The 21,343-nt window shown below is 34.5% G+C and overlaps 1 protein-coding gene across 1 annotated transcript; it reads left to right on the top strand.

Annotated features, from left to right (window-relative positions):
• Positions 1 to 12,326: 12,326 nt before the first annotated feature.
• Positions 12,327 to 15,572, top strand: LOC128245442 (uncharacterized). Its single transcript, XM_052963590.1, has 3 exons — positions 12,327 to 12,471; positions 14,111 to 14,275; positions 15,071 to 15,572. The coding sequence occupies exons 1-3, from the start codon at positions 12,417 to 12,419 to the stop codon at positions 15,157 to 15,159; spliced, it is 309 nt and encodes a 102-aa protein (XP_052819550.1). The 5' UTR covers positions 12,327 to 12,416; the 3' UTR covers positions 15,160 to 15,572.
• Positions 15,573 to 21,343: the final 5,771 nt, after the last annotated feature.

Raw genomic sequence — 21,343 nt, forward strand, 5'->3', positions numbered from 1 at the left:
AATATGAAAATTGAGGAAAGAGGGGTAACCACTATACATATAATGTATAAATATGCAAAATGAGGAAAGAGGGGTAACCACTATACTTATAATGTTTAAATATGCAAAAATGAGGAAAGAGGGGTTACTATACTTATAATGTATAAATATGTAAAATGAGGAAAGAGGGGTAACCACTATACTTATAATGTTTAAATAATCAAAAATGAGGAAAGAGGGGTAACCACTATACTTAAAATGCATACATATGCAAAATGAGGAAAGAGGGGTAACCACTATACTTATAATGTTTAAATATGCAAAAATGAGGAAAGAGAGGTTACTATATTTATAATGTATAAATATGCAAAATGAGGAAAGAGGGATAACCGCTGTACTTATAATGTATAAATATGCAAAATGAGGAAAGAGGGGTAACCACTATACTTATAATGTATAAATATGCAAAATGAGGAAAGAGGGATAACCGCTGTACTTATAATGTATAAATATGCAAAATGAGGATAGAGGGGTTACCACTATACTTATAATGTTTAAATATGCAAAAATGAGGAAAGAGGGGTTACTATACTTATAATGTTTAAATATGCAAAAATGAGGAAAGAGGGGTAACTACTATACTTATAATGTATAAATATGCAAAATGAGGAAAGAGGGGTTACTATACTTATAATGTATAAATATGCAAAATGAGGAAAGAGGGGTAGCCACTATTCTTATAATGTATAAATATGCAAAATTAGGAAAGAGGGATAACTGCTGTACTTATAATGTATAAATATGAAAATTGAGGAAAGAGGGGTAACCACTATACTTATAATGTATAAATATGCAAAATGAGGAAAGAGGGGTAACCACTATACTTATAATGTATAAATATGCAAAATGAGGAAAGAGGGGTAACCACTATACTTATAATGTTTAAATATGCAAAAATGAGGAAAGAGGGGTAACCACTATACTTATAATGTTTAAATATGCAAAAATGAGGAAAGAGGGGTAACTACTATACTTATAATGTATAAATATGCAAAATGAGGAAAGAGGGGTAACCATTATACTTATAATGCATAAATATGCAAAATTTGGAAAGAGGGATAACCGCTGTACTTATAATGTATAAATATGAAAATTGAGGAAAGAGGGGTAACCACTATACGTATAATGTATAAATATGCAAAATGAGGAAAGAGGGGTAACCACTATACTTATAATGTATAAATATGCAAAATGAGGAAAGAGGGGTAACCACTATACTTATAAATTATAATGTATAAATATGCAAAATGAGGAAAGAGGGATAACCACTATACTTATAATGTATAAATATGCAAAATGAGGACAAAGGGGTAACCACTATACTTATAATGTATAAATATGCAAAATGAGGATAGGGGTTTCTAACTCACCACTATACTTATGATGTATAAATATGCAAAATGAGGAGAGGGGTAACCAGTATACTTATAATGTATAAATATGCAAAATGAGGAGAGGGGCAACCACTATACTTATAATGTATAAATATGCAAAATGAGGACAGAGGGGTAGCCACTATATTTAATATGAATAAATATGCAAAATGAGGAAAGAGGGGTAACCACTATACTTATAAATTATATCGATAAATGTGCAAAATGAGGAGAGGGGCAAACACTATACTTATTATGTATAAATATGTAAAATGAGGAAAGACCGATAACCACTATACTTATAATGTATAAATATGCAAAATGAGAAAAGAGGAGTAACCACTATACTTATAAATTATAATGACTGTATTAATATGCAAAATGAGGAGAGGGGCAACCACTATACTTATGATTTATAAATATGCAAATTGAGGAAAGCGAGGTAACCACTATACTTATGATGTATAAATAGGCAAAATGAGGAGAGGGGCAACCACTATACTTATAATGAATCAATATGCAAAATGAGGAAAGAGGGGTAACCACTATACTTATAATGTATGAATATGCAAAATGAGGAAAGAGGGGTGACCAGTATACTTATAATGTATAAATATGCAAAATGAGGAAAAAGGGGTGACCAGTATACTTATAATGTATAAATATGCAAAATGAGGAAAGAGGGGTGACCAGTATACTTATAATGTATGAATATGCAAAATGAGGAAAGAGGGGTAACCACTAAACTAAGAATGTATAGATATAAAAAAAACAACAAAGGGAGGTAACCACTATAGTTCGAATGGAAACAAATACAAAAAAGCTAAGGGAGGTAACCAGTATACTTACATATTTAAAATATGCTTCAAATGTAAAAACATGCTATAGTAGCAAAGAGAGGTAGCCACTTTATTTATAAACAACCATCTTTACAATAGTAGTGTTACAAGCCTTAATTCCATCAAAGGAAATGTTATGTTATGCTTTTGATTTTTCCAACTTATGAAACTAGATGATGGATTAAGATAAGTTGGTATTTATTTTTTAAGTGTGTGTTTTTTATGTGTAGTTTTAAACCTTTAAAGCTTTATACAAAAGATTACTTGAATACCATTCATCAATGATAACAATAATGATATTATATAAATGCCAATATTATTTTTATGCCCCCGAAGGTGGGCATATTAAAATCACACCGTCCGTCGTCCGTCCGTCCGGCTCTGTAACTTTCCCTTGTATGGACAGATTTTAAAATAACTTGCCACATGTGTTCCACATACCAAGACGACGTGTGGCGTGCAAGACTCGTGTCCCTACCTCAAAGGTCAAGGTCACACTTAGTGTTTATTCACAATGGAGTGCTGCATATAAGGACATAGAGTATAGGTTGTCGTGTCCGGGCTGTAACTTTCTCTTGTATGGACAGATTTTAAAATAACTTGCCACATGTACCACATACCAAGACGTGTCGCGTGCAAGACCCGTGTCCCTACCTCAAAGGTCAAGGTCACACTTAGTGTTTATTCACAATGGAGTGCTGCATATAAGGACATAGAGTATAGGTTGTCGTGTCCGGGCTGTAACTTTCCCTTGTATGGACAGATTTTAAAATAACTTGCCACATGTGTTCCACATACCAAGACGACGTGTCGCGTGCAAGACCCGTGTCCCTACCTCAAAGGTCAAGGTCACACTTAGTGTTTATTCACAATGGAGTGCTGCATATAAGGACATAGAGTATAGGTTGTCGTGTCCGGGCTGTAACTTTCTTGTATGGACAGATTTTAAAATAACTTGCCACATGTGTTCCACATACCAAGACGACGTGTCGCTGCAAGACCCGTGTCCCTACCTCAAAGGTCAAGGTCACACTTAGTGTTTATTCACAATGGAGTGCTGCATATAAGGACATAGAGTATAGGTTGTCGTGTCCGGGCTGTAACTTTCCCTTGTATGGACAGATTTTAAAATAACTTGCCACATGTGTTCCACATACCAAGAGACGTGTCGCGTGCAAGACCCGTGTCCCTACCTCAAAGGTCAAGGTCACACTTAGTGTTTATTCACAATGGAGTGCTGCATATAAGGACATAGAGTATAGGTTGTCGTGTCCGGGCTGTAACTTTCTCTTGTATGGACAGATTTTAAAATAACTTGCCACATGTGTTCCACATACCAAGACGACGTGTCGCGTGCAAACCCGTGTCCCTACCTCAAAGGTCAAGGTCACACTTAGTGTTTATTACAATGGAGTGCTGCATATAAGGACATAGAGTATAGGTTGTCGTGTCCGGGCTGTAACTTTCCCTTGTATGGACAGATTTTAAAATAACTTGCCACATGTGTTCCACATACCAAGACGACGTGTCGCGTGCAAACCGTGTCCCTACCTCAAAGGTCAAGGTCACATTAGTGTTATTTCACAATGGAGTGCTGCATATAAGGACATAGAGTATAGGTTGTCGTGTCCGGGCTGTAACTTTCTCTTGTATGGACAGATTTTAAAATAACTTGCCACATGTGTTCCACATACCAAGACGACGTGTCCTGCAAGACCCGTGTCCCTACCTCAAAGGTCAAGGTCACACTAGTGTTTATTCACAATGGAGTGCTGCATATAAGGACATAGAGTATAGGTTGTCGTGTCCGGGCTGTAACTTTCCTTGTATGGACAGATTTTAAAATAACTTGCCACATGTGTTCCACATACCAAGACGACGTGTCGCGTGCAAGACCCGTGTCCCTATAAGGACATAGAGTATAGGTTGTCGTGTCCGGGCTGTAACTTTCCCTTGTATGGACAGATTTTAAAATAACTTGCCACATGTGTTCACATACCAAGACGACGTGTCGCGTGCAAGACCGTGTCCCTACCTCAAAGGTCAAGGTCACACTTAGTGTTTATTCACAATGGATGCTGCATATAAGGACATAGAGTATAGGTTGTCGTGTCCGGGCTGTAACTTTCCCTTGTATGGACAGATTTTAAAATAACTTGCACATGTGTTCACATACCAAGACGACGTGTCATGTGCAGACCCTGTCCCTACCTCTAAGGTGAAAGTCACACTGGTGTTTATTCACAATGGAATCTGAATATAAGGACATAACAGTGTCGGTTGTCAAGTATGGGTGGTATTTTTATGTTTAGAGGCAATTTAAAATAACTTGCCATATGTATTTGACATGTAAGGCAAGATCAACTTTTCATGTACTGACCTTGTTCATAGGTCAATGTCACAATCGGGGCATTCGTCACATACTGTGACAGCTCTTGTTTTATTTAAAAAAAGCTTACCTACCCTACCTGTTTTGGAAAAGAAATAACCCTAACCGAACCATTGTTTTTTGGCCTAATGTAATTCATCTTTACTCTGTTTCAGGGTGGTTTGGAATAAGAAAAGACTTCTGCCAGTTTTTACTGAGGCTGTGTCCCTGTCTGCAGGAATATGGGAACATTTCCTACACATCGCCCCAGTCTAGTTCAGACTCTGTCAACACACCGGAGGATTCTGCCACGCCCACAAAACAGAAACTCAAAAAGGTTCCCATAGAGGATCAACAGAAGGTGGTCATGCCAATAGTTTCTATTGATATGCCTGACTGAAAGTGATACAAATTAAAAATATATAGTGACATTGAAATTGTGATTTACATCAAAATGAATCATAGCCAAAGATTAACAAAAAAGGTGAACATAAAAGTTCATTCCTTATTATTCCTCATGATTCATCAACAGAGTATCATACTTAATATCATTTTGATGATATCACTTTACACATGAAAACAATCAAATGGCCATGGAACAGAAGTGTAAATAGATAATATGTGTTTGTTCCAGTGTAAGATCGTATTTATTTCACGAGTGTCATAGAAAAACATATGTTCACGAGTGGTGAATTAAGAAGTGAACATGTAGTTTTTATTTGATCACGAGTAAGGTGCTCAGTTTTGGTTAAAGGGAGGTAACTACAATTAGTATTTCAATGCTGTTGTTTCACTCCATATTTCATCGAACAACATAAAATAAATTTGTATATTGTTATAGCCGTATGTATTAACGTGAGCATCTTCATATTTTGAAGTTGATAAATGTCTTAGTTCATCATTTAGTTTTCTTTTCTTATTTATCCTCAATCATAGAACAGAATCATTTTCAGTACAAAAAAAATGATCAGCAATGAATAACATATCATATGTTTTGATATGCATAATCTGGGACGGTTTATATTGCTTACAGGCATAATGTATTTTATGCTTTTATAATTATGAAAATAATTATAAATACTTTTATGAACAACACCTACGAACCTTATCATACCTGGTCTCAGAATATTGTGTTAACAGTGTACAAGAAATCTCTCATTTAAGTTGCATATCAGTGATTTGTCTTCTAAAGGCAAAAAGGTGACATTTTTTCCCCTAAAATTCAAAATATTATATTATTTATTTGGCATGTTCGATATTTTTCTAAAGACTGAAGGTTTTCTCATTTTGGTAGCACAGGTGATTGAATAGTGTTTTTTTAAACTAGGTTTTGCCAACCTAGTCAAAAATGACATAGGGTGGGATGTTTTGTCCGCGAGACACCCGTTAAATTAGAGCAGAATCTATACATATATGTTATTATTTTTATTGAAACACAGTTAACGCCAAAATACACCAGTTTACGGGGTTTCACCTTGTAATTTAAGATATTAAGCCTTATGATTGAAACGGCACCCTAGACCCAATCTCTTGATAGTTCTTAAGAGTAAAGATCTTAAGTTGCTTATTTCATTTAGCCAAATTTCTTACTTAATCTTCATGTTACTAAATAAAATTTAGTTTTAATGATTGTATATATAACTTTTATGTATGTGATGTTTAATAAATGACAAACAAAAGTTTGCGAACTTTCGATCTGTATTGACATATATTGTCGAAACAGGAGGAACATATAGGTAAAAAGTGTTGGAAAAACCTAGTTGACAATTTTGAAGTCACATATTATTACTGGTTACAGTGATAACTTAAAACCCGAATGGTTATGTTTCAAGCTTTTTTTTAATAATTTGCAATGATGCGATGTACATCGTCTGTGTGTCCGTGTGTCTGTAAACAATTGCTTGTAGACGCGAAGCAGTCTTCAGTTAAGATTGTATCTCAATTCAACAGTTACAATGGATTTTTAAACATCCAGCTCGGTTCCTTTAGAAATCCATCCGGATCCGCAAATGCATGACGGGAATATGGCGCTTGAAATCATAAAAAAATGTTATTTTTGCCAAGTCAAGAATTACAGAGAGACAACCTGTTTTTAGATTGTGCAAATGTTTTAGTCTCCCTTGTTCTTGTTAAAAGATGTCTACATGATAGTTTAAAGCTGCAAAAATAACTGCCCTGATAGAGAGGAATGTCAGATAAACCAACTATCACTCCTGCAGAGGGATGCTGAATCTGTGCTAAACATAGCTTAAGCAATTTTTAAAGCTACAGGAAAGTGAACACTGCCAGTCACGTGTTTGTGTTTACAATCTGCAGTTCATGACCCTACAAATTCCTCCTTATTTTCAAATCTTTGATACGAAGTACAATAAAGTGCATTCTTTAAAGAAATGTTCCCTGCCATTTCATTTGAAATGTGTCAAACAAGCTATATACAAAATTTAAGGCAAAATACTTCTTGTTTATCTACACTATCTAAAGTAGGGCTCATATATGTGGAACCATGACATTTGTGTACATTTTTTAAAACAAATATTGATGTATTGCTTCAGTGAATCTGATTTTGATCTTTTGACATACTTTTGAGCTACAACAATAAAGTTTGAACCATGTAAACAGTTTTGAAACCAAATACTAGTATACATGTTGTGCTTGGATGACCTTGATTTTGACTCTTTGTCCTACGTTTTTACTTTTGAAGCTATTGCATTAGAAATTTGACCACATGTACAGTTTTGCAAACACATATTAATATTGACATTAAAACTTTAACATTTGACCTACTTCTTATTTTTAAAGCTACAGCAATAAAAATTGGACCATGGGAACAGTTTTGAAAACAACTAACAATTTTGTGCTTGTATGACCTTGATTCTTGTTCTTGTCCTACTTGCTTATTTTTGAAGCTACTGCATTAGAAATTTGACCACGTATACAGTTTTGCAAACACATATTAATATTGACATTTACTGATCAACATTTGACCTACTTCTTATTTTTAAAGCAACAGCAATAAAATTTGGACCATGGGAACAGTTTTGAAAACAACTAACAATTGTGTGCTTGTATGACCTTGATTCTTGTTCTTGTCCTACTTGCTTATTTTTGAAGCTACTGCATTAGAAATTTGACCATGTATACAGTTTTGCAAACACATATTAATATTGACATTTACTGATCAACATTTGACCTACTTCTTATTTTTAAAGCAACAGCAATAAAATTTGGATCATGGGAACAGTTTTGAAAACAACTATCAATGTTGTGCTTGGAATACCTTGATTCTGACGTCTGCTGTACTTTCTTACTTTTGAAGCTGCTTCATTAGTTATTGAGTAAGTGTACAGTTTTTGCAAACACATATTTATATTGACAGTAAAAGTTTAACATTTGACTTACTTCATATTTTAAAGCCACAGCAATAAAATATGGAACATGGGAACAGTTTTGAAAACTAACAATTTTGGCTTGTATGACTTTGATTCTGATCCTTTGCCCTATTTTCTAATTTTTGAATCTACTGCAGTAGAAATTTGACCATTATATTTTTTGCAAAAATTCATATGAATATTGACATAAACAGTTAACAGTTGACCTACTTCCTTTTTCTGAAGCCACAGCAATTCAATTTGGTCCATGTGTACAGTTTTGAAAACACATGTCAATGTTGGGCTTGGATGACCTTGACTGTGACCGTTTGACCTACATTTTTATTAGAGCATTGAAATTATGACCATGTGTACAATTTTGCAAACAAAAATCGATATTAATATTGATAGGTGAACATTTGACCTACTTTCTTATTTTTTGAAGCTACATCAATGGAATATATTTGGTGTTTAGCCTTGTCTATTGGTCCTCTACCAAGATTGTTATAATTATGCCCCATGGGTCTAAATTTTGCTCCGCCCTGAGGGTCACCTGTGTTACATAAAGAATTGAAGGGTAACAACTTAGAATCTTCTTGCCTGGAACAAAAAGGCCTAGAGCTAATATAGTTAGTGTGTAACATTGGCTAGTGTCGAAGGATTAAAGCTTTCACTCAGGTATGTGATTTTGGGCCATCACTCTTGTTATTGTATTTCAATCACACATATACAGCAGTTCGATAACCATGAGAACTCTTCCTAATTCCTAATGAAAACCAGCCAGATAGATCTGCTCATATTGTGGATTAAAATCACTGAGATTGTAAAGCCTTATCAAATTACACTCTAAACTAGACAATTGTTACAGGTCAAACTATCCTTTGACTGTTGTCTTTGTCCTAGTGGCGTAGTGGTTTAGGCGTCGGTTTTCATTTCTTTCTTTACTTAACCGGCGTTGGTTCGCACTCCACTAAAACCAAAATATATTTTGTACTTTAAATGTGTTTTTTTTTCTGCAATGTTGGTATCATACATTAAAATAATGATTGAGTGTTTTCAGATGCATTAGCGATGAAACTTATTTTTGGTCCAAAAGCATGGGCGAGTTCCTTGAAAACATATGGTTGACTTTGAATGTGTGTTATTTCAAGTAAGAGTATGATCTGGATATGAACTACTGTCAATGACACATAATACAATAGTTCATCGAACTAATCTGCTTGATTTCTTAAGTTTTCCAATACATTTATTTGAGTAAATCAGCAGTCAACAGTGATTGGTTTAATTCAGGTATAGCGTTAAATATTAACAGTGGCTGGCCCAGTAAGTTGGTAGTTTAAACAATATGATTTAGAAGACTAAACAATGATTGATACATATATTCTAACAATCTTTAAATATCACTTTAATGGGGAGTTTATGATGTTATAATCTACTGTTATGTTTCAATAAACCATCTAAAAGCATTAAATTCATTTACTCGTTGCAAGAGGAATGCAAAATTCCTCATGGATTTTTATAAAAATCGAAGATAAACATTGCAATTTGTACATTTCGATCACAGTTATCATAAAACTTCATGCACATTATGTCACCAGTCGCATATGGTTGTATTGATTGGGCCACATGAAATAGATACTAGACAAAGAAAATTATATTTTACCCCTGCATTGATTTCATAATTTATTATTATTTCAGTGATTATGGCCATGTCACTTGCAACAACACACCACTTCTTATACTTTATGATAATGATTAACGTAATAAAAATGACATTAATTAAACAATATACAGTGTACCACCGTGCCCCCCGTACACCACATAATGCTTCGTTGTGTACCGTGGCCGATTTGTCTAAGAAAATAGTTTAATTATGAATAATCAATGATGCAGTTTCATTGGTTCCGCAAGGAATCCTCTCCGGAAATCTGGCTCCCACATATGCACAGACACTCATACCAGTGTTTTCCCGTAGAACAAAAATATTGTAGTGAAAGCCTGCTTTGAGCTCGTTCAGCATGATCACAAGCCAACCGCCTGCGGAAACAACTGACAGTACAGGTTTATTGAAGAGTTTTCAATTGTAACATTCGATTAAATTAGAATAAGAGTTGTCTCCCCTTCCTCAAGCAAATTCATATATATAAACAAGATTATGTATGTCAATTTCCCCACGGTATGTATGAAGTGTAACGGAAGAAAGTACCGTGGTTGCCGACGATGACAGTGTACATGAATGATAACAATTATTGAAATGTTTTATTGGGAATGGACCTTTTTGTGTCCCTCGAATCAAAACAAGGTAGGCCTGCGAAATACGACTCCAAGAAGGTATCATTAAACCTTTACAATTTACATAAAGCTCTATGTTATTATTGCACCGTTTGAAGGTTCTGAGATTTTCTAAATATGTTCCGATTTTTCAACATTTTTTTTGCAGTGATAGTTCAAATTCGTGCTTTATACATTATATGATTTATTAATCTTATAAATTATATCTGATTACTAGGTTAGCAAATGTTTGATGAAGATGATGATGTTGATGATTCTGATTCTGATGATGATGTTGATAATGATGATTCTGATTCTGATGATGATGATGATGATGATGATGATGAGGAGGAGGAGGAGGAGGAGGAGGAGGATTATGATGATGGTGGTGGTGGTAGTGGTGGTGGTGGTGGTGGTGGTGGTGGTGATGATGATGATGATGATGATGATGATGATGAAGTCGATGATGATGATGATGATGATGATGATGATGATGATGATGATGATTTCATTTTTGTATATTTTGCCGCGGGGCCTCAAATGGGCATATATAACAAAAGAAATGTTATGTAAATCAGTGTTCATATTTGTAGAATGTTCCAGTTATCGATAAAGGAGTCTTGGTTTTATAAATGTGTGTTCAATATTTTGTTCTACTTATGATTTCAAGCATTTTCATCTGTATTTGACAAAAATCAGATAAGTATTCAAGAACTTAAGTTTATCGAAAATCATGTATTATTGGAAAAATATGTGTATGTGGCTTTACGGGCCCCGTAGGCAATTCGCTGAGATTTGAACATGTCAAGAACCTTAAAGAACTCATTAATATATTTTCATAAATTTTGTCCTACTTATCATAATTATATAATCGAAGTTGATTCATTTTACTATTGTGGCCGATTTCTGCCACCTCGTTCTGAAATGTTTGCAAGTTAGCGCTCCGCCATTCTGTATTTATAAAACATACATTCTTTTGGTTGGAGATAAAAGCACATTAGTTAAATTATATAAATGCTGTATTTGTCCCCGCCAAAAAGCTAACACACCACAACGACATATTGAGAGAGCCAATACACAATTTTCATAATCGCTCAAAAGAGCCCATATAGATAAAGGAATTTAGTCGCAATTTTCTTTTTTAAATATATATTGAAACGTCACAGTTGGCATGTAAACTGACTTTGTGTCCTCAGGTGTGTTTTTTACTTAAATACTACTTTTCTATTCAGTTGTTACACATAAATACAAATATAACAAAACCAGTGTGTGTATACCACGTTATAAGTTACGTCATAAAATCTACGTCGCAAGGCAACATTTTGTTTCGAAAGATGACATAAAACAAGGATAACTTATTTCTTCTTCACCATTTTTAAATGAATTAAAGGGCAGTCTTTGCCGCTAAAAGAGCACCGCCTTTATGTTATTACCACCGGGGTTTGATAAGGTTCTCAAACACTTCGACAAACTTTTATCCAAAATAATGTTTTGACATTGCTCCATCAGGTGGCGGTGTTGTGAAGGATTTTCGAAGTGTTTTAAGAAACTAAATTATCAATCAAATTCTGGTAAAAGACCGGAGGCAGGGAATGTAAGCGGCGTAGACTGTGCCATTTTTTATTTAAAATGGTGAATAAATAGTAAAGTTATCTTGGTTTAAAGTCTTCATTTGAATTTTGCCTTCCGAAAGAGCATGTGACGTAATTTGTCACACGGTATGCACACACTGAAACTTATCACTCTAAAATACTTTAACTTATCGACTAAAATTGTCATTGAGATAGACCTCTGGCGCTCCATAATGGCTTTAATATTTTATCCCGTACTGCTATGATGGTGTTTTGGCGCATATAAACGACACAAATAGCGCGCCAACACGACAAATGCAGAATTTTTCTCGGTTTCAACAAGCCAATATCCCAGATCGAAATGGCAGAACTCAGCCACCATATTTGGTTGATGGACAAATGCGTGGATGTTAAAGCAAGATGACGCTTTCGTGAAATTGGAAGGTAACAGTTCGCAAATGGAAAAACAGCAGCAGCTGTATGCTGATTTGCCGAATCAAATGATATATAATTATGGGACCCTGTAGTGTTCAACATTCAACAGCGCTGAATTTTGAAAGGATATTACTGATTCTCATAACGGGACAATGGAGAGGAAACAGCAATATATGATTTTTGTGATTGCCATCACTTTGGTTGTAGGTATGTAGGTTTCTTTTGACATTATATGTAGTTAAGTGTGAATCTTTTATAATAATTGTGTATGTTTATTCAACGTAATGCATTATATATTGTTTTGCTTGGACATTTGTGAACGCTTCACAACGGCAAAATTCTTTACATTTAACCTCGCTGCAAGAAGATCGCGTAGTAATTTCAATTATATAAAAAGTTAACCTAAGGACTTCAATCTTATAAAAATTACTAATAAATGCAATTAAGCGCTTCCCACGGAATCAATTGGAACTAAGCAATACAAAGTACACGTTAAAACCATATAACGAATTAATAATAATTATTAAGTTGAGGAACTACTTCTAATGATGTACTGAGGCCTACATCCGAGGTTGTTTTCGATGGAAAATGGCCGAGGTGTTCCGATTGGGCCAGAACATATCAAACACCATTTAAATGAGGGAAGTTTTCGTACATTCTGGCATACAACCTATAAGTTGATGCATATCAAAAGTCGAGGGGAATCTGATGAAAGAGCTTAATGCTGCATTCTCACAAATTGGCAGTTTTGACCTTTTTATTATTATTTTTTTGTGAATCAGCTCATTTTGCACCAGTCCTTTAATTCAGTCATATAAGATAACTCTCAATAGAACAGATCTCAATTATTTGATAAACTGTCGAAAATTTCAATTTCCATAAAGCGTTATATAGTAACGCTTTTAGCCATAACGCATCAATTTTCAAACGTGAATATGAACACTTCGATCTGCTAATTTGTCAGAAGTCTTTACCACTGGTTTCCAGACATTTACACAAAACTTGGCTCATTCCTAAACAAAAAAAATAGAAAAGTTGTCACAACAATCAATCTGTAAGATTGCAACTTTAAAAATATACATTGATGACAGTATCAGACAGAGATTACTTCAATCATTTTTGTGATAAAATTAATTACATAATTGTGATTATATGTAATATTCGCCATCTCCGATTGCAATTACCAACTAAGGAAACACACACATAATAAGTGACTGATAACTAATCCACAGAGGTGGGACAATGTGTAAGCTGCTAAGCTTGCTTCTCAACTCTGTTTTGTTGCAGTGGGCGGACCTTTAAACACACGCGAAAGTTGAAATTTCTTAATGAATAAGTTACGTACTTAATGATTGTTTATCTGCATTTTCTTCGGCTGTAATGAAGGTTGTATTCAAAGCTTTCTCAGCTGTTTTATAGGATGTTTTGTCAACCTTGTCAAAATCAGTTGGGATGTCTGTCCCACCGTGACAAAATGATGTGGTATCTTTTGTTCACCTAGTCAAAAATGGCATGGATTATTGTGTCCATGGTTTGAATTGTCCGGATATCGCATTCATGTCCAATGTAAAAAAAAAGATCCGTTTTAAGATAACGTAATACGGAAAATGTTTTCCCTTCTAGTATTCATGGCCAAAAATGGTTTGTTATGCGACTAAACAATCATGTGAAACAGGGGCCCAGTTTCTCTAGTTGTTTCACCTACTAAGCTCTCGGATTGGACGGCTAGTATAACCGTCTAATCGGACTTCAGGATTTAAAAAGGGAACATATTTTGCTCTTGGAACCGGCCGTGGACCAGATCCCTACACATACTCAAGTATCACCCATGTCGTTTTTATTTCAGTTTGTCTTTCCGTAAAGCCGGATGATTGCGATCCTTCAGACATGTGTAATAACGGGAAATCAAAGCCAAAATGCAGGAGTCCCGACGTAGGCTGTAAACCAAACGAAGTAGCTGAGGGCAACTGTTCCCTAACTTTGTGCTGCGCTTCACCAGCAAGCGATGCAGGTAAGGTAGCGTTGTTAATCTAGCTAAAAGGCATAGTTAAAACCTTATATAAGTCACCAACCGCCCTCCCAATTTTGTACACATGAAATTTGACATCCTTCTGTGACATTAGACCAAGTTATATACAGGGTATTCATTATTGAGAACTAACAAACCAGTCACCCATTAAACCAGGCCCCAATATTACAAAAATACTAAAGTCAAATCTCAATCTCAATTTCAACTTAATTTACCATATACAAGCAGAGTATGATTTAAAATCTTGCATGTTTTATACTTTTTAATATTTATTTTCATAAAACGTGTTTATAAAAAGAGTTTGTTAATATTTCAAAGAAACTTAATTCCAGAGCAAAAAATATACTTGAGTAATTGTTAAAAATCAAGGAATTGTACTCAAATATATTTTTTGCTGTAGAATATTATTCCCTTCGAATCTTGAAGAAAGGCATAAATCGTCATATTATATGATAGCATTCCTTTTGAAAGGATTGAAATAATATGTTAATTTTGATAAGTTTTGATGTAATGTGGTAACATGAGTTGAGACTGAGTTTGAGATTTGACAAAAGTGTTTTTGTGATATTGGGGCCAGGCCGTTAAAAGAAACTTGTCGTTTTGGACAAGGAAGTAGCTTACATGTTTTCAAAAGTATCAGAAATTCTGCCATAATAAACTCAGTGTTTCTATTTTGTTCACATCTTCTGCATTTTGTACAGTTTTAAACTTGAAAGTTTCAATATGCATTTCCCCTGAACATATTCATGTAAATGACTATATCTTTATTTTTTTTAGAATGCCAATGCATAAGTGGTGAACCGGGGAATTCTGGATGTATCAAATGTTGCAGACCGGATAAAAGCAATAAATTGAAAGATGAATGAACATCAGCACGGCGCTTCACAAACGAATGGTTTCAACAAAAGCAGACATCGTTTACTTACGATTTATTACTACACATCGTTTTACTATCGAATGAACTGAATTAAACTGAACAATAAAAAAGCAAGCATAAAGCGTTTTACTTATGAAAGGAAATAGTACGATTGAACACAAAGCCATATATTAATTTGACGGATTGAACTGCAATCATACTCTGCAGTTATAACATAATTATCATTGGAACTATCTCTAACAACTGCTACTTCTAATTCATTTAATAATGAAGCATTATAAAGTAGTTATTCCTATTTCTCCCGTTTCTTAATCTAGCTATTACAAAAACTACTATTTCTTTCTCTACTACAACTTAAAGCCTAGTGGTGTGATCTTTTTAACTGATTAAAGATAACTGATGCTTTCGGTTTTAACTTTATTTGTTGTAAGTATTGACGCTATGGTTTGCTTTAAAGATAAAACCAGGAGATCCCTCAATAAGGCTTCTAACAAGCATAAAGCGGCCCTCGAACCCCTCGCTGTAATGGTTTCAGCCCTTCAAATGCAATATAAATCAATCCCGCTGAAGCCCCAGTCACGTATAAGCCATAATCCGAGAAGTTAGTTGAGATGTTTAGAGGAATCGTCGATCTCGACATCACTGATGAATGTCGAATCCAGTGATTCATAGTTGTGTCAAATTTTGCGAAAGACATATTAGGTTGACAATATATGCCATTGTTCCAATGAACTCGTTATTTTAAATATGAATGCGTCATAAGGCACATTATGAGTTCAAAAGAACACATACAATAATCCAACATTGAGAAAAGATACAAAAGTAATGGAAATTACAAATGAACAATGCAAACTACAATCTAAAAAAAAATTATTAATTGATTTGTGTTTAAAACCATCAGTTACTAAGCACATTTGATAGCTCAATGGTATGGATTGTTAACTATGTCTAAATTCTATTGTTCCTATGGTCATAATTAGCATAAGATTACAAAAGTTTTTTTGAAATGTATCAATATTGTAAATAAATACTTGCAAAATGCTGAAAAACAATTAATTTCTAGAGCATTTACAAAGTATAGACATGAATTAAATCCTATTGAATAATATCGTTTAATCATTTTCACTGTATTTGCACAATATATTGTTATCATTGCAACACAATTTTTAAGGAATGATTTGCAGGGTTGATGTCATTGGCGGGGTATGAACGCAATTGGGCTGGTCAAAGTGTGTGGAATCCAGGACTCCACGCGTACGTTAACCAGCCGAATTGCGTTCATTTTCCCAATAATGACATCATGGCAATTCATTACTTATATTTGCACCAATAATTCATTATTTCATTCAAGAATGGTTAAAAAAACTTCATTTCATTTAAGAATACCTTTCAGTAATCCTTTCTTACCCATTCTGTAAATAGAACGACCCGACTGTAACCGGAAACATTTTTTTTAACTAACGTTACAATAACGCGGGAAAAGATCAACCACTTGAAATCATTTTTAAACGTAAAACTGAAACACTTATGGCAACAATACATTTAAAATATAATAAATAAACACAATCTAAAATGATGATTTATATTTTACGGTACCTGCTGACACAATACAAACAATAACAAGATCAATAGTTTTCATGTATATTGTTATGCGATGAATTGCGATCCGAAAACATCCGAAGACGTTGCGTTCATCGATTGATAAACTCAATTGCCGAAAGGCAGTTCATTTAAGGAATGGAAGTTGAGGTGTACATATTATGAATTGATATACAATTGGGTTGGACAATAAGTTATAAACAGCATTAGACAGTACTCCCCTTTAAAACATACCAGAATAACAAAGACAATTCGAAAAGTAGGTCCCATTTTACATGTACCTTTCCATTATTTAATAATGTTAAGATCACAAACTTTTTCAAATCTTCGGTAACCTTGGTCATAATGCTTGTCTGGTAAAGTTGTTTATCAAGTCGTCAAAACAAAGTGAAGGTCACGTTAAACAAAATTTATTGTTTAAACCATTAGACAGAGTTTGTAAACAACCTTCAAAGTCATGTTCTTTTAAATATGGACCAATTTTAGTTGGTAGAAATGCCTTTAATTGATTAACTTGATATCCAGTATATGTTTAGGCAATACAACTAAACCATATTATATGTTATGGGGTTTTTAAGTGACTCGATATGGGATTGGACGGTTTACATACTCAGAAATAGGTATGTTTAAGTCCGCTGCAAGTAGATCGCATAGTAATATAATTTTAAAGCTAAAGTTAATGATTTAACTCTTGGTAATATAATCTTAATTATGTTTGCAATTACACACTTCACTGGCAATCAATTTAAACTAAGATCATCAAATATAAGCTAAACTTCTACATTTAATTAATGATATAATTCAAAATTTTACGAACTACTTCTACTGATGTACCGGCATACATCATAGTAAGTTTTCGATAAAAATGGCCGAGGAGCTCCGAATGAGCAAAGGACGAACCCGTATATTATTTCCTGCGTACACCCTACTAAACCCGTAACGTATATATCACGTCAAAAACCTGTTAAAACTGATTATAATGCCGTTTTCTTTGACTTATCGGAATCGGAAAAAAACACCATTTTGGTACGATGCAAATATTTGTTATTAAATATGGAAAACTAGAGGGTCATCGCATGACCAGCCATGGACCTATGGAGTTGCATCATTTATGTCTGAGGCATGATTTAGAGCCATATAGGGCTTTCGTCTCCCTTTTTGCCTTTCGCTACACTATTTCATTAGCAAAGGCTTGGTGTTGGGTTAGGTTTATACTATTGGAACTCACAAGGCTTTCTTTGGCAACGAAGTATTATAAGAGAAATGAAATGAATATAACATTTAAACACCACCATTTGTTTATACCGTAAAAAACACTGTTTATCGTCATTTCAAAATTAAATAAACATTTCCTGAATCTTCATTTCTATTTAATCGAACATGGAATGGTAAAATTTGCCATTGTTCAGAAACTAAACGTCGAGGTCGTCTACATTTTCTTTCTTTCCAGATCGTTGCTATTGTATTCAAAGTTATTTATAATACTTTGCAAAAATATTTAGCGATGAAATATACGTCATTTAGATGTATTATATCACACATTACAATTATTAACAAATTTGTTCCTCTGCGTTAATAATTCTAAATAATGCATTATATTATCACGGTTGTATATAGATATGCTTCTTAGTCATATTATTATGTATACCAATTTTGAATAGAAACGGGTAAGGACGCCGATATGCCAATACACATAAAATGAAATTATAGTCAATGCACCATCTGGAAATCTGTCTTGAAACGCCAAGTGGCATCAGGTCACCGGAACGATTTATTCGATACTGCTAGACAATGGATTAATCATAAAATATTCAGGTGTTCATAACATGCAAGCGTTATCTGCCTTGAAGTCTTGAAACACCGAGGGAGTATTTAATTAATCCTCTGACATTTTTTAGTTAGTAAAGTATCATCTTATGCACCTTGTATCAAGTAAGTTTGTATGTATGTTTAGTTAACATTGATCAGATGTTATGTTTGTTAATCAATGTAAGCAGAATTGACCCAAAACTGAATAATAGTGAAATAATGTAAACGTTTATTAAACTTGGTCCAGTGTACTTAAGGCTTAAGTTCGTTGAAAATGATCCTGTGTTAAGGACGCAAAGCCCACTTTCGGTGTATTGTTCATCATCGGTAAGTCAGACGTAACATAAGTGTATTTTTTAAAGCTGTGGCCCAACGAAGCAGTGACCACGAAACGTTTTCTGCCTCTGTACAACGCCTCTTAGATGGTATAATAAGTATTTTATGGCTTGGCTTGGAGGATTGCGATGCCTCTCCCATATAAGACCAGTACGTGCTCTGGTCTGAAAAGCCCAATAACTATCTAAAAACTTAATGATGTGCCCCCTTGTGTATCGTGATCTGCATAGTTAAGCCTTATGTCACCCATGTCTCTACTTCTTCGCTCCTCACCCTGCAATCTTTAATTGCTATTAAGGCTGGATCTTGAGTAGCTGTCGCAACTTATTATATGTATGTCAAAGACTGCATTTTAACTAACATAATAGTCATGTTAAGGTTGAAATGGGAATCTAGGAATTCTGGTTGGTCCTGCAAAGTCACCGTCTCATACCCCCTTGCAGACGTCCTATCTTCTCTGTGCTATACATAGAACCAACTGGACCATAAAGTGCCTTAGTAGAGCTCGTGTAAATGAGTTCTCAAACTAGACTCTCACTGTTGTGAAAGAAAAAGATGATTTCTAATTGCCTCTGTGCATTACTTCTGCCTCGCATTTTAGTTGGTCCCTAACAGCAACAATGACTGGCCTAGTAACCTTGTCAATGTCAACCGACAAACATAGCACCCGCACAATCCTTGTAATGGCAGTATGCCCTTAAGGTGATTTCCTCGTTCGAAATGAAATGAATGTCGTCAGGGTAAAGGTTGCTTGGAAGTTTGACTCATGCTCAAAGATACCACTGAGCCACTTACCATGCGTATTTATGTTCTAATTTTCTTTGCGCTTCCTGGTTTGGCTTGTTAGACCTTTTATTATGTGGTAACCATTTGTAAGTTGTTTACAATCCCTCCATGGTGAAGAGTTCATAGCATAGTGCCTTTGATCCTTTCTATCTTCACGGCAATGTCCTCCGCCATGGATTTCCGTCTAGCTTTCAATAAGCTGAGTGGTCGTCCTGACATCTCTCAAGTGCGAGAAGGCTTTTGTGCCTTCGGTGCCCTAACACTGATGCCGTTTTTCTTCTTTCCATAGCTAATATCTCAAACAGGAGGTTTATGTTGTCAACGAGACTGTTGAGGAGTAGATACACTATTTTACCTCCGATAAGACCGTTTAAGAGATTGTAAGAGTATAACATAATGAAGGCGAGGGGACCACAAGCGCATTATGCAATGGATTCGCCTAAGAGATATGTGAACAGATCAAGACCCGCACATAGTGTCAGATCTGTCCAAAACCAGAAAGTGAACATCCTGTTCACTTCCAAATTCATATAGACATTGAACTGTCTGGTTACAATATATATTTCGTCAGGCATAGAATTCCTGTCTTTATCATTTTAAAATATACAAAAGATGGCTTTGTTTTATTTTGATTTGGAAAACAAATTGATTTTTCTTCATTCTTCTTTTCATTTCGAAGGCTAAACACTTACCAGCCAACGTACGTTAAACATAAAAGCAAATTACCATGGCTTTAGCGTGACTTTTTACAAATAAGTAAATTAGAGGACATACCAGAACGATGATGAGCTTGGGCATTGAAGACCAGGGTCTAAGGTCAAATTATAGGCCACAGTGGTCGTGCGTTGAGTAACAGAACTAAATCGGTTTCATTAAATATATTTTCAAAGTAAAGCATTTGATATAAGGGAAAACTCATTTATAAAGGTACACTTCGTAAACTTAGGCAGTACAACAGAAACAATTACCTGACATGATGAAACAAAACATCGGTAAACAGGTAATATGACAAAACATCATCAATTTTCATTTTGAGTCCTAGTCTAATAGATCAGTCAACGTGGTATTGAACCACGCTGACTGGATTCGAAAGCGTTTTTACAAAGGCCTTGCTGGGTCAATTGATTAACGTTTACATAAGCATTAGATAAAAAGGTACTTGATGTCAGCGCATTAGTGTAACAATGGTATCATTTATACTTCCATTTATATCATTAAACATTTGATTTGTAAACCTGTAATTAACTTTCCAATCAAATATGATTAAAGTATACATGTAACCATTTTAACATTTATTACATAAAACAAACCTTTCCTATTCTAAATGGTTTGTTCAATAGCTTTGTTACCATTGCATTTTACTATTACTAGGATTCCATAATTGTAATTGTTTTTAAAAAGGCATATAACCCGACATGTTGTCTTAAGTTTCCTTTGCATGTTATTTTTTTTATTAATTTCTTCTAGATTTGCATTCATTTATGTCCTACAGTTTTACATACATTTACGTTCTATAGTTTAACATTCATTTTCATTCAATAGTTTTACATTCATTTATGTTCTATTGTTTTACATTCATTTACGTCCTAACATTTGACATTCATTTATGTTCTAAAGTTTAACATTAATTTATGTTCTATAGT

The sequence above is a fragment of the Mya arenaria genome, chromosome 9, assembly GCF_026914265.1.
Source record: "Mya arenaria isolate MELC-2E11 chromosome 9, ASM2691426v1".
NCBI lineage: Eukaryota > Metazoa > Mollusca > Bivalvia > Myida > Myidae > Mya > Mya arenaria.

Excerpts from the sequence above, each read along its gene's own strand:
- LOC128245442 (XM_052963590.1), top strand. The coding sequence starts at position 12,417 with ATGGAGAGGAAACAGCAATATATGATTTTTGTGATTGCCATCACTTTG. Across the intron at positions 12,472-14,110 it reads TGCCATCACTTTGGTTGTAG|TTTGTCTTTCCGTAAAGCCG; the intron begins GTATGTAGGTTT and ends TTTTTATTTCAG. Across the intron at positions 14,276-15,070 it reads TTCACCAGCAAGCGATGCAG|AATGCCAATGCATAAGTGGT; the intron begins GTAAGGTAGCGT and ends TATTTTTTTTAG.